This window comes from Danio rerio, chromosome 23 (assembly GCF_049306965.1).
Source record: "Danio rerio strain Tuebingen ecotype United States chromosome 23, GRCz12tu, whole genome shotgun sequence".
Lineage (NCBI taxonomy): Eukaryota > Metazoa > Chordata > Actinopteri > Cypriniformes > Danionidae > Danio > Danio rerio.
In genome coordinates, this window is record NC_133198.1 from 5,445,904 (window position 1) to 5,458,945 (window position 13,042).

The following is a 13,042-nucleotide window of genomic DNA, read 5'->3' on the forward strand; positions in this document are numbered from 1 at the left end:
ATTAGCTTACTGTCTCGAATATTCACCAAAAGTGGCCCACATATGTTTTAAGATTACTGGGCCACATTTTTCATATCTTCTCTGGGCTGCTATAGGCTAACGTCTGCATTAGCCAGAGTATTTGCCAAAAGTGGCCCCAATATGTTTTAACATATGGGCCACATAAGGGCTCACAGCCGCAATAGTCAGAGCTTACTGTGCCAAATATTTGCCAAAAGTGTTCCACATATGTCTTAAGATAACTGGGCCACATTTGCACCTACACGTGTGAGCCACTTTAGGTTTAGACCCAGATTACCCTTAAAATCTCCCATAGGAAACTGAATCAAAAGTTCTGAAACAATTGCAAAAATGAGCACACTTCCACATTGAAGAATAAGGTTGATATAACTTGTTTCATGCTCAAAATGCCATAACCATTGACTTTCATTTTATCGACTTTCATTTAACACCAGAGACTACAGTTTCAGCTGAATTATTCTTTAATGTACTGATGAAGAAACAGCACCTAAGGTATCAGGCTTGTTTTTTTATTTATTTATTTATTTTATTTATTTATTTATTTTTTGGCCAAAAATCTCCTATAAATCCAACTCTGCCTTTTAATTGTTTACAATAAAATAGTAAACTTTTGTAGGGGGGGGGGAATTTAATGCTGTCAATATTGCATTAAATGTTTTACCATTCATATTATTCTCCTGCATTTTTCATTCTGCAATAAACCTGGCAGTATATGCATAGTTAGAATTTTTATTTTCTTTTTTTGTTGTTTTTGTTGTTGTTGTTGTTTACAGCCTTTTAAATTCTTACACCGATAAGTCGCATCACGAGGAGCTGATGATATGATAATAAATATCTGACATAAGCCTGTGCTCGATCTGATGGCAGTTTGCCACAAGCTCACCATGTACATATTCACGCACATATGTCCTCATATGCAAAGCATGTGTACTCTGGAAAACCGCCACTACAACAGAACAGTTAATGATTGTTGAATGGGCAAGATGTTGTGTGTATGGTATGTCAGTGGCTTGCTATTGAAACCACACAAGCTGTTGCACGTGTTGTTTAATTTGTTAAATCTTAAAATATTAAATTACAGCAATTTATTTTCAGCACTACAAGTAGCCAACTTCCTGTTTACATGGCTGTTGTATGAAACCATTATTACATTCACAAACATGTTGAAGTACTATTTTTACCTAAAATGGAAACTTTTTGTTTTGAGGGTGTTTCAGTTAAGATAAAGTAGAATGTCCTCATCAGTTATTATATGAGAGATGTAGCTGCTCCCCATTGTATTTATCATGGTAACCAGTCAGTCAATTTAAGGCCTGCTGCTATCAGGGATACAAAGCATGATGCAGTTCTAAACACTGACCAGCAGATGGAGTAAGTGAAGTTTCACAGGTAAATAAATTGCATTTGGTGCCTAATCTTCTTCTTGTTCTTCTGACCTAGAGTATTCAATCCAAATCAATTCATGTTTATTTATATAGCGCTTATATGGCTACATTTTCCATATCTGGGCCACTATAGGCTAACGGCTGCATTAGCCAGAGTTTACTCTGCTGAATATTTGCCAAAAGTGGTCCACATATTTTAAAATAACTGGGCCGCATTAGCACCTACACGTGTGAGCCACTTTAGGTTTAGACCCAGATTACTCTTAAATAACTGTCACTATTTTGCCAATTGTGGCCCACATTTTTCCTTTGTCATTTGGGCCAATTTGATCATTTTCTACATGGGCTGCGACCCTCCAGGAATTGAGTTTGACATCCCTGCCTTAGACGCTTAAAACAAACATTCCAGAAGGTGGCTTTCATAGTGATGACAAGAACCATTTTGGGTTCCTAAAAGAACATTTTTCAGCTTTTAGGTTCTTTAATTGTCAGATGTTCTCCAATAAACCAGAAATAAAACCTTTATTTTTTTTAGCATTGTGCAGTGGCGCAAAAAGGGGGTATGCAGTATATGCGGCGCATAGGGGTGCCACACATGGGGGGGGGGGCGCCATTGTGCCAAAACTATTTTTAAAATCATCCTTATTAAAAGTTTTAAATAATAAAAATAAATAAATATGTTTTGTTAAAAAACATTATTTTGCATTTTATACAAATATAACATTGTTATTGTTTAATTCAAAATCATTTAACACAATAACATGCAGTCACACAGCCTAAAGTGTTCATGTAGATGTAACTGTTTAGATTTGTTTTTATTTTTATCAAAATAAACTGTCAAATCATACATAATGTCAAAAGCTATAAGGTTAATCTGAAAATTTGTCTTCATTTATTATTAATTAATTAATTTAATTATTAGTTTGCCAAAATAAGAGGGATCACACATAATTTGAACCCGCATACCCCTCAGTAAATGTGTAGTTGCGCCCCTGATTATAGCATTAGATAACTTCTAAGTATACACGAGTGGTAAAACAAGTATGAACAAAACATGTTCCACCAATTTGATGGCGAGTTGGAATGTATTGTAACACCCCTATTGTCATCTGCCTGCGAATGGAATTAGCTGATGAGATACAGATGTGACCGTGAATAAAATTATGTATTTAGAAGCCTTTATGAGTGGAAATGAGACCCCCAGAGATGCATGCTGAAGATCAGGGTGTGTGTGTGCGTGTGTGTGAAGGAGAACACAGCAGATGTTCACTCTCTGCTTCACATTTCTCCATTTCGAGGAGACTCTGTTCTGTTTGCTGTTGTTGGTGGAGGGTATGCTGCAGGGTTGATCCTCATGGCCTGGCTGATCTACACATCTCTGGAGCTGCTCATCGCCGTGTCCTGCTGCCTGGGAAATGTGCTTGTGGTCTGGGCTGTGTGTTTGAAACGTGTCCTCCGTCAGCCCACCTTCTGTTTCGTGGCGTCTCTGGCCGTGGCTGATTTCCTGGTAGGCTCAGTGGCAGTGCCCCTGGCGGTGCTAGTGGACGGCTGGATGGAGATGCCCTTTCAAGCTTGTCTGGGACTCAGCTGTGTGGTGCTGGTTCTGACTCAAGCGTCTGTGCTGTCTCTGTTGGCAATCGCTGTGGACCGATATCTGCGCGTATCAATACCTCTTAGGTACAGTAAGAGATGCAGCATTATTTTAAATGTTTATTGTATGAGATTTTATGCATGCTTATGACAATTGTTAAGTGTCACTTGCTTAGTTAAGTCATTTTAGATGCAAAGATTACATTGTTTATTATGACAACTTGACATCAACAAATACATCCCAATTGGTCCTACTTTTTATTAGTATTTAATAACATTTTAATGACAAATTCAGCTTGTACCCCTGTAATTGAGGTCCAAAAAAATGTTAATAATGCTGTTATAAAATTCATGACAAATCACGACAATCATGTTAAATTATGATAGATTTAATGGGGACTTTAAATAAAATCAAACGAAATAAAATCAATAAAATTGAAAGAAAATCAACTTTTTTTAACTGTTTGGACAGAACTGTGTGTAGTTAGTGTATTCACAGTCATATTGGGGTGATATAAAGACATTGTTTTTTAATTTCCTGACGTTAAAATAGGATCCAAGTCCCTCCCATTTTGAGGCCCACCGCTACGTGATGTAGGAGTGTGATTGACCGACGCATATTAACATGTCTATGTAGTAATGCATATAATCATATCAACAAGACAGGATGTGTGCAAAGTGACTGAGAAATTAAAAATTTGTTCAGCTTGTTGTGATCACCAATCATCATTAAATATGATTAAGAATGAGTTTTACAAGATCAAAACATATTTAAAACAGTTCATGTTTGTAAAATGATTTTAGTAAAATCGCTACGAAATTCAACATCATAGTCACATGACGATATAATTATTAAGATGCTTCAATCCCAGTTTGTGGATGTTAAATCAGGTTAATTTTGTATATTAAAGAGCTACGAAACCCCCCTGTTTTCACACCTCTAGTTTGGAAAAAGTCAGAAAAGTGGGTGTGTCCAGCTCTGTTTAGGTGGGAGAGTCGAGGGAGGGAAAGAGGGAACTTAAAAATAAAAATGGGAGTTTCCTTTTGGGCACGCATGATTTTCAGAGGCAAAACAAACACTCAGGGGTCCGTTCTTCGTACGTGGATTACTCAGTTAGCTGGATTTGGATATTGACGATTTGACACGATCCAGGATCGTTTCGTTCTTCAAAGCTGATCTGAGAGTTGTTGTCATGGCAACAGATCTGCTAGGTCAAACCTGATCGGGAGCAGGTTCAATTCATATAAACAGGATTAGATCGGCTCAGTTCAAGCAAAGATAATACAGAAAGTATGTACCGAGTTTTGATATTTTCTTACAGTAAAAGTTATATACAATTGGGAAAATAGTAGTTTTTAACTATATATATATATAAAGTTATAGTCATTAATAAAATAAATAAAGTTTTACATATTAATAAAACGTATGCAATCTGCACCCTCGAAATGAAAGTAGACTGCCACCTGGTGGTGCAAAGAGAAAACTTATTGATATGAACTTTTTAGATCGCTTTAGTACAAATTGTGTATGATAGAAATGCACAATATGTCACTTTTTTTTTTAAAAGCAATAATACATTTATGCAGTCATAAACATGTTTTGACAGTTAATATGCCAGTGATTTGATGCTTCACAAAAGTTGCAGACGCCTTTACCAATATCAAAATGCTTTTGGAAACAACCAGTTATTCTTTACACCGATTAAAAAACGGCTACTATAATAAAGAAAATCTTTTCTAAATGTAGAACTAAATACATTGATTTGCATTGAAATACATGATGAATACTCTTGTCTTGACAAATGAAAGTGTAAAGCCTGCAGCTCACAACACATGTGCAAGGTTATTTGCGTGTCATTTTACAAGCCGTTTACTGCTAATTTGATGTAATTTTGCTCACATGGATAATTGAATATTAATCAGATGATGTCATTACGCTGCTGTGCCGTCAGCCAATCGTTGCATTGCTGATCATGATTTCGAGGATCGATAGATCTGTCCTTCACAACACACGCAGCGATCTCAGATCAGTTCATCCAGACATTCTAATCTGATTCGCGAACTTGTTTGAAGAACCAAATAAGCGAGAGATCAGTTATCAAGATTAAAAGATCCAGGATCTGCCAAATCATCTTAGATCATTTAAGCGAGGTACGAAGAACGGACCCCAGACGAAGAGGAGAAAGACAGTGACTGTGTTTACATGGACATCAGTAATCAAATTATTTGCCAAATTATTGTGTTGATTTTAACAGCAGTTTGGCACTTTAACTTTCATTCAGGAACATTTCCTGCATGCCTCCCATGACATATGAGATATTAGATATGAGGATGAACTGCTGAAGAGTGTAGTTTTAATGGAATGTTTGATACTGCATGGTGAATGGGGAAAAAAAAAAAACCTTCACATTTCTCGGTAACTTAGAAGCAATCGGTAGGTAGCGTCAGAAAGCTGTGTGTGTATAGACTATCCTGTCTCAAAATGCGGCGAAAATCCTACTCTATGTTAATAGTTTAAGGTTTACATTCAGAGAGCCGCATTTACAGCTAGTCTTTCAGTCCATAATACTGCAGTGATTTTAACAGACTGTAAACTTAGTAACTTAGAAATCATTTAGACTAAGGTATGTCTTTTAAAATAAAGAGTACTGCTGACGATCCGAACTAACTTGGCCATCTGAATGAACAAACAAAGCGCACTGATCGCACACTTACCAAATGTGTAGGGACCGGACAATCAACACAACCTGGAACCGTGTCTTTTTTAAAAGTAGACGAGCGGCAAATCCAGAGTTCACCATTTCCAGATGAGAAAAGCTCTCGTGTAAAAAATGTTTCTTACAAAAAAAATTTCTGTCGCATGTCGTGTGCACTATAATCCACACGTGAGTACAGCTGCACTCTCATAGCAGGGAAATGAAAACGAAACCTTCATTGCAGCACATTAATAAATGCAACACAGACGACCCGTGTCTCCAAGTTCTTGTTCTTCCACTTCTTTTGGCAACACAGCGTGGCGTCTCTCTGCCGGCTAAACACTGTAAAAACAGTCTTTGAAAATATCGTGCATATTATTAAAGTTGCACCGCATACACAATAGAGCGCACTGATTGGTTTGAACCAAGTCTTTCTCTTAAATTAATGGTGCACACTCAGAGATGTCACGATGTACTCGCAGCACATTCAGTCTCCTCACTGGAATAGTCACAAGTATCTTATCGCCGTGACGCAGCTTCAAAAATTGCAATTTTGGACATATAGAAAGATACTCGTGTCCATCTGCCGCAAAAATATTATTGTTGCGTGTGGCGTTCACTCCTGCCATTAATAATTACTTTCAATTGATCTTGTTTGTCCTTTTCCCTTTTCAGTTTTCTATTGGTTAATCTGGTGGCGTCAGGCCTTTAAAACGAACGGAAGCAGACTTCTACGCCCCTCATTCCTCCACGTCACCACAGTCATTGACGGCTTTATTGTTGTGTTCTCCTTTATGCTTTCCTTTTGATATTTGTTTGGAGTGGGGAGCTCCAACCTGCTTTAGGTTTGTTTGGTTGTTCTTTATTATGTTGTTGGGCTCCCCATCTCTTGTCAATTTGGATTGTTTTGTTGGTTATGTTATATTAATAAATAATTTAGCTGGAGAACTTTGGCCGTTGTTTATTATGTTACGTTGTCTTTTGGTCACGAGTCTTATTTAAGTTAGGGACCGTAACAATTATAAACATTCAGAACATCACACGGTGTCTGCAGAAGCTGTTTTTGGAGGAGACAAGTAGACCACTGTGATCACTGTGTTTGCCCTGGCTCAGTCCCGCATGTCATCAATGTACGAAACGTGACACACACACACACACACAAACGAACATTATGAAAAGAGGTGTTGTACAGTTGGCACTTCACCTCCGTTATTTGATATGATTGCATTCACATCAGAAGTGAACCGTAGCAGAGTTTGCATGAACCGTACCCTAGACCACCTCTTTCAGGCGGACTCGGGTATGGTTTACGGGTGAGCACCCAAGTTCAGAAGACATGTTCACACTAGCTAAACGTACCATACTATGACGTCAAACGAACCCGGGTTTGGACCAAAAGTGCTAGTGTGAAAGCACCCTCAATGAACCTATATGTTGAAAAGTTGACATGAGCAACTTATGATGACTCGCTCTGTGATTACAGGTATAAAGAGATCGCCACTGAGCAGCGGTCATGGACAGCAGTCCTCCTGTGCTGGCTAATATCCTGTCTGCTGGGATTCATGCCTCTCTTTGGTTGGCATAACGGGGATTCACCATCCACCTCTCTAATGAACTCTTCCCATATAAATTGCACCTTTTTAGCTGTCATTTCTCTGCCCTACATGGTCTACTTCAACTATCTGTGTTGCATCCTGCTTCCGCTGGTGGCCATGACAATTCTTTACGGCCTTGTCTTTTACAACCTCCGCAAACGTCTCCGGAGAGAAGAGACTTCAGCACCAGAATCTAAACTCAGGACATTACTACTAAAGGAAAAGAGGCTGGCAAGCTCTCTGGCTCTGGTTCTCTTGCTGTTTGCAGCATGTTGGATGCCTCTTCATCTAATGAATTGTATTTTGCTGTCAACGGGTCCACAAGGTGTCCCTCAGATTGCCTTTTATGCAGGAATACTACTCTCTCACACCAACTCTGCAGTAAACCCTGTGGTTTATGCCTTCCGTATCACGAAGATCAGGCAGGCTTACCTGGAGATCTGGAGACGGTATGTGGTCTGCCAGAGAGGACAAAAAGACTTTAAGTTCCTCATGGAGATCTCAGCCTGGAGATCAGAACAATAGGCATCAGACCATTGTACCTTCCAACACTGGTTCATGAACTAAAATCTGACTTAAACACTAAACTCAAAAACTTAAATTTAATTTTCTCTTTATCATCAAATTCTGAATGTGTACTGTTGTAACAGAGGCCAGCTATAAGTGCTGTGCAGGTAAACCTCACTCCTCTGACCTCTAAAGGTGCTCTTGCGACAGATGCTAGAGGCCATGGTCTTTAGCCTCCTTGTTAGAGCAACCGACTCCCAGGCGGAAGGTCGCCGATTCGATTCCAGCTCGGAGCGGGTTGGGTGGTGTAGGACTGGTGGGGTTACACTGTATTAGGTACATCAATTCAGCTTTTGTTTAGTAATGCACATATCGAATTAATTAATCAGATGGCCGTAACTCATTATGTACACTGCATGTGACCAAGTGATCAGCTGAAGTTCAATCTGGGGAAAAATGGGAAAGAAAGTGACTTTGAGTGTAATGTGATTGACTTGCTGCTTTAAATATTTCAGAAACTGCTGATCTTTAGGTGATAAGGTCAGAATATGGCTGCAAAGCTTTGGTCACCAAGTTTGGCACTGGGGGCCGGGTGTCCTGCAGATTTCAGCTTCAAACCTTATTGAACATACCTAAAAAACCTAATCAAGCTCTTACTGGTTAAGCTGTGGTCACACTGGAGTTTTCTGCCCATTGACCTCCATTCATACACACGAGAATGCAACCGGAAACGTAAGCTCGTGCGACAGGTTTCACAGTTCGCTGCATTGCAAAGTTCAAGCTTGGTGAATTCTGACTGCAAAATTGCATCACTTGATTGTGTAAAACCAATCGAGGGTCAAAACATTACCTCTTTGGACAGATATTTAAAACATGGACCAATCACCCACTTTTTTAATGTCTAATCATCTTGTTTAATCCCACCCCTTTTCGCAGCACCTTAATACAGAATTTCACAAGCTCAAACTTTAGTGTGACCGCAGCATTCTACTCAAAACTTCTAGATAGGTGTGTTGAGGCAAGTTGGAGCTAAACTTTCCAGGACATCAGCCATCTAGGACAAAGTTTAGTCTCCCTTGGTGTAAATAATCTGAAACATGGATTCATCCTGGTTTGTATTAATGCTGCATCATCCATATCACTGTCTCAAACTCAATTCCTGGAAGGCTGCAGCTCTGCACAGTTTTGCTCCAGCCCAAATCAGACACTCCTAATCCAACTAATCAAGGTGTTTAAGACTACTCTGGACGAACTCGATTAGTTGGATCAGCTGACTTAGAATTGGGTTAGAGCAAAACTGTGCAGATGCGGCCCTCCAGGAATTGAGTTTGAGACCTATGGTCTAAAGACTATGGGCCGTATCTTACACCCGGTGCAAGACGTGCTTGTATGACTTGTTGCTATTTAAAGACCATATTTTTCCTGTTTTCTGCCATGTTGTTTAAATAGCAAATCCATTTGCGCCACTTTGTGGACTCATGGGTGCGTCAGTCTAGATAAGAGGCGTGTCAAGGCGCATTGTTGGCACGTTGTTTTTTGAGGAACTAAAATAAGCTGCACAATAGACCAGCTGAGAGCAGGTACATAACTCAGTTTTTAACCACACTTTGTTATTATTGCTCATTTATTCATTTGCTGGAAATTAGAACTGAATTTAGAAATAGTTTTTAAACAAATCTTTGCGTTTAACAAACAAAACTAATGTAGGCTAAAGGATCTGTGCGTACAATCCATTTACTTATCCATGAAAGAGAGTGAAAGTTCATTTAAAGAATGAGGAGGCTCATTCTCGTGCTGCAGATGGCCTGTTTAACGGTTTTCTCGCTAGTGAAGTGTTCGTTTTTTTCACTTACTCCTGATTCACACGGGGCTTCGGCGGCAACGCTTGACAGAGGGCATGTCTGAAGTTGGGGCTGACGCGATTGTCATAGCCAATAAAATTAGTCAGCAATTCCAAAGTGAATGGAAAGCGAAGCCCGCCATGTAAATAGCAAGTGCGATATGGCGCGACACAATTAACTCTTAAAGGGAATGGGAGATGAGACTCTGATTGGTTTTCAAAACCCATCCATAACACGTTAAGAGAATAAGCTCAACCCTGTTAGACCATGTGCTGAAGCACAAAGTGGATTTTTTCGTTCTTAAAATAGCAAAAGTGGATTCTGACATGCTCTTAATGCTTTTGCGCCCTTTGCGTCTATCGTTAAAATAGAGCCCTATTTGAGAATCAAGATGTGTTTAACGGACACACACAAAAAGAATTTGACGTCATCTATCTGTGAGACAATCTGCAACCCATGCTACCGCACAACAAATTTAATCAAACTGTAGAGTTCATTTTACTCATAACATGCACCTTGATAATAAATCAAGAAAAACTACTTTTTCAACCTTTCCCAGAGGAGGTTTGGAGTTGTTCTGATTGCATCATCAGGTTTAGCTCTTCTATTGGATCTTGGTTTGATGTCTATTGTTCAGTCACACTGGAGGAAAGGGTCTGAAATCTTCTCACTCTACCAGAACTTCATCAGTGGGAATATTTCATTGCAACAGCCAGAATGTCAGTGAACATGTCAAACCAATGATCAAAGACCACATATTTTATGCTAGGATTTGCAAGATTTGTTTTCGAAAAACATATTGTTGCTGAAATCACACTGTGTGGACCGGGCTAAAGTAAAACACTTTTAAAGAGTAGAGATGACAATTTCTCTGAATTCCTCCTTACTGGCTCCTAATCATCCCCATCAACTAAATTGTCTCACACTATCTCACCTCATTATACTCAAATCCTCTTCACAGCATCGGATTTAGGCATGGGTAATGCCCCTGCACCCATAACCCCGCCCACATGCCACTGTTTTTACTTTGCCCCCTACCTTCACCCCCCTGCCCACACTTCATATTTGTCCTTTGCCCTAAACTGCCTCCTTATATCCTAATTAAACAGAATAGCATTGGGAATAGACAACAATCTCTTGGGAATTATTCAACAAGGTGTTGTGAACGGTCATGAAGAGACACAAACCCATACGAAAAAAGGTTTACCTAACACTTTTCTCAGAGAGTGAGAGTCACGCAGCATCACAGAGAAACTTTAATTTTCAGAAGCGGCAAAGCTACATGACCACTAGAGGTCGCCACAAGCTAGTATTTTCTACTAGCCACGTTTAACCTAACAAATTCACATTTCACGATGCCTGAGGGGGGCCAAATTTAGCAAAAATATATCATGCTATACTGTTTATAACAGTCTAGCAGATTATTCACAATGGACCCTTCCTGCTTTATATCTTGCAATCATAAGTGTTTGAGATATGGATATGTTTATTTATTTATTATTTTTGAAGCTTGTTTAAGTTGGTAAACAAAACACGTAATTATGATTGAGAGATTTAAAAAAAAAAAAAAAAAAAAAAAAGTTCTCAAAAGACTGATGATAATATTTAATACATTTTAGCATGATCAAATGAGGTATGGAGGATCAATACTGCAAGTTGTTTCAGTATATAAAGTGTTTAAAATATAATTAGAAATGCTATTCTTATATTTGTTTAGAAAAAAAAAAACATTGTAGATGAAACCGCAAAGATCGTGAAACAAAGAGAGAGAGGCTTTCATAAAAGACTTTTACTCGGTTTAAAATGTGTTAAAAATGTTCAATAAAGCATTAAGGCATTTTGTAGATTTTTTGGGTATCATATGATATTTTACTCATCATGCATTTGTACCCATGCATGGTGAAAACTTGTGATGCATTTTAAAATACAATAACATTTAAAAAGTAACATTGATACAGAACTCAGCATTTTGTTGCATGTTATGTTGCAATTAATTTAATCCACATTCAATATATATATATATACACATACACACACACTCAATATAATATATATATATATATATATATATATATAGAATGTCTGAATATGAAGTGTGTGTGTGTGTAATATATATATATATATATGTATATGTATGTATATATATATATATATATATATATATATATATATATATATATATATATATATATATATATATATAAATAATGTTTCCCAAATTATGTTTTACAGGGCAATGAAATTTCCACAGCATGTCTAATAATATTTTTTTCTTCTGGAGAAAGACTTTTGTTTTATTTCAGCTAGATTAAAAGCAGTTAATAATTTTTTTAACACGATTTTAAGGACAAAACAATTAGCCCCTTTAAGCAACATATTTTTTCGATAGTCTACAGATCAAACCATCGTTATACAATAACTTGCCTAATTACCCTAACGTGCCTAGTTAATGCAACGGGGAGCCTGACACAGAGGGATCCATTTGCAGTATATTTAATAGACACAGTTCAAACACAATCATACAATACGCACTCACGTGAGAACTCACATCAACAGTATTCAATAAGGGTCGAAGGGCTGGCGGCTGATAGTCACAGAGAGAGATAACAGGCATGGATCAGTGGCAGGCGGCATGGTTAAGAGTCTCAATATCAGGCGTGGGTCAAGGGCAGGCGGCGTGGTTCCGAGTCCAGATACAAGCAAGGTTCGGGGCAGGCAGAAGGCAACTCAGAGTCGATAACAGTCCAGGATAATACACGGGAGATCAGGCAAGGGAATAACGCTCAGAGATGTTAGCCGTGGCAGAACAAGACTTCGCACTAAACTGGTGAGAGAGCGTGGCTTATAACAGGTAGCGTGGGTCATTAGCGGGATAGGTCTCAGGTGTGTGCACTTATCAGTTTACGTGGATGATGTAATGCTAAAAGTCCGGAGATGGTGGCCTCTGCTGGCCAGCGAGGGGAATGACTGGGACCGAGTCGGTGACAGTTAACATAATTAACCTAGTTAAGACTTTAAATGTCTCTTTAAGCTTTATAGAAGTCTCTAGAAAAAAAAAATCTAGTCAAATATTATTTAATGTCATCATGACAAAGATAAAATAAATCAGTTAAATGAGTCATTAAAAAGAAAATGGGGAAAAAAATTAACAGGGGGTCTAATAATTTAGGGGGGCTAATAATTCTAACTTCCACTGTATATATGTATTGTGTTAAGTGTTTTTTCTCTCATTCCATGATGCTAAGCAAAAGAGTAGCAGGACAATCCCAGAACTATCTGCGATTTTAATCAAACTCTTATTAAATACACTGAAAAAAAATTATTCAAAGATGATTCCTTGGATTTACTCAATTGTTTACGTTAAGTGGTTGTAAACAATTTATTTGGGCTGAATTTAAACAAACAAA

The 13,042-nt window shown here is 38.2% G+C and overlaps 1 protein-coding gene across 2 annotated transcripts; it reads left to right on the top strand.

The window, feature by feature from the left end:
• The first annotated feature begins 568 nt into the window (after positions 1-568).
• On the top strand, positions 569-11,191 carry LOC100330487 (adenosine receptor A1-like). Of its 2 annotated transcripts, none has more exons than XM_068216984.2 (3): positions 569-1,945; positions 2,391-3,083; positions 7,176-11,191. In XM_068216984.2, exons 2-3 carry the CDS (start codon positions 2,617-2,619, stop codon positions 7,810-7,812), a joined length of 1,104 nt encoding a protein of 367 aa, XP_068073085.2. In that variant the 5' UTR covers positions 569-1,945; positions 2,391-2,616; the 3' UTR covers positions 7,813-11,191. The 2 variants fall into 2 exon arrangements, 1 of the variants encoding a protein (XP_068073085.2); XR_012398949.1 differs by lacking the exon at positions 7,176-11,191 and adding an exon at positions 5,168-6,083 and having other exon boundaries at positions 791-1,945; positions 2,391-4,082.
• Positions 11,192-13,042: the final 1,851 nt, after the last annotated feature.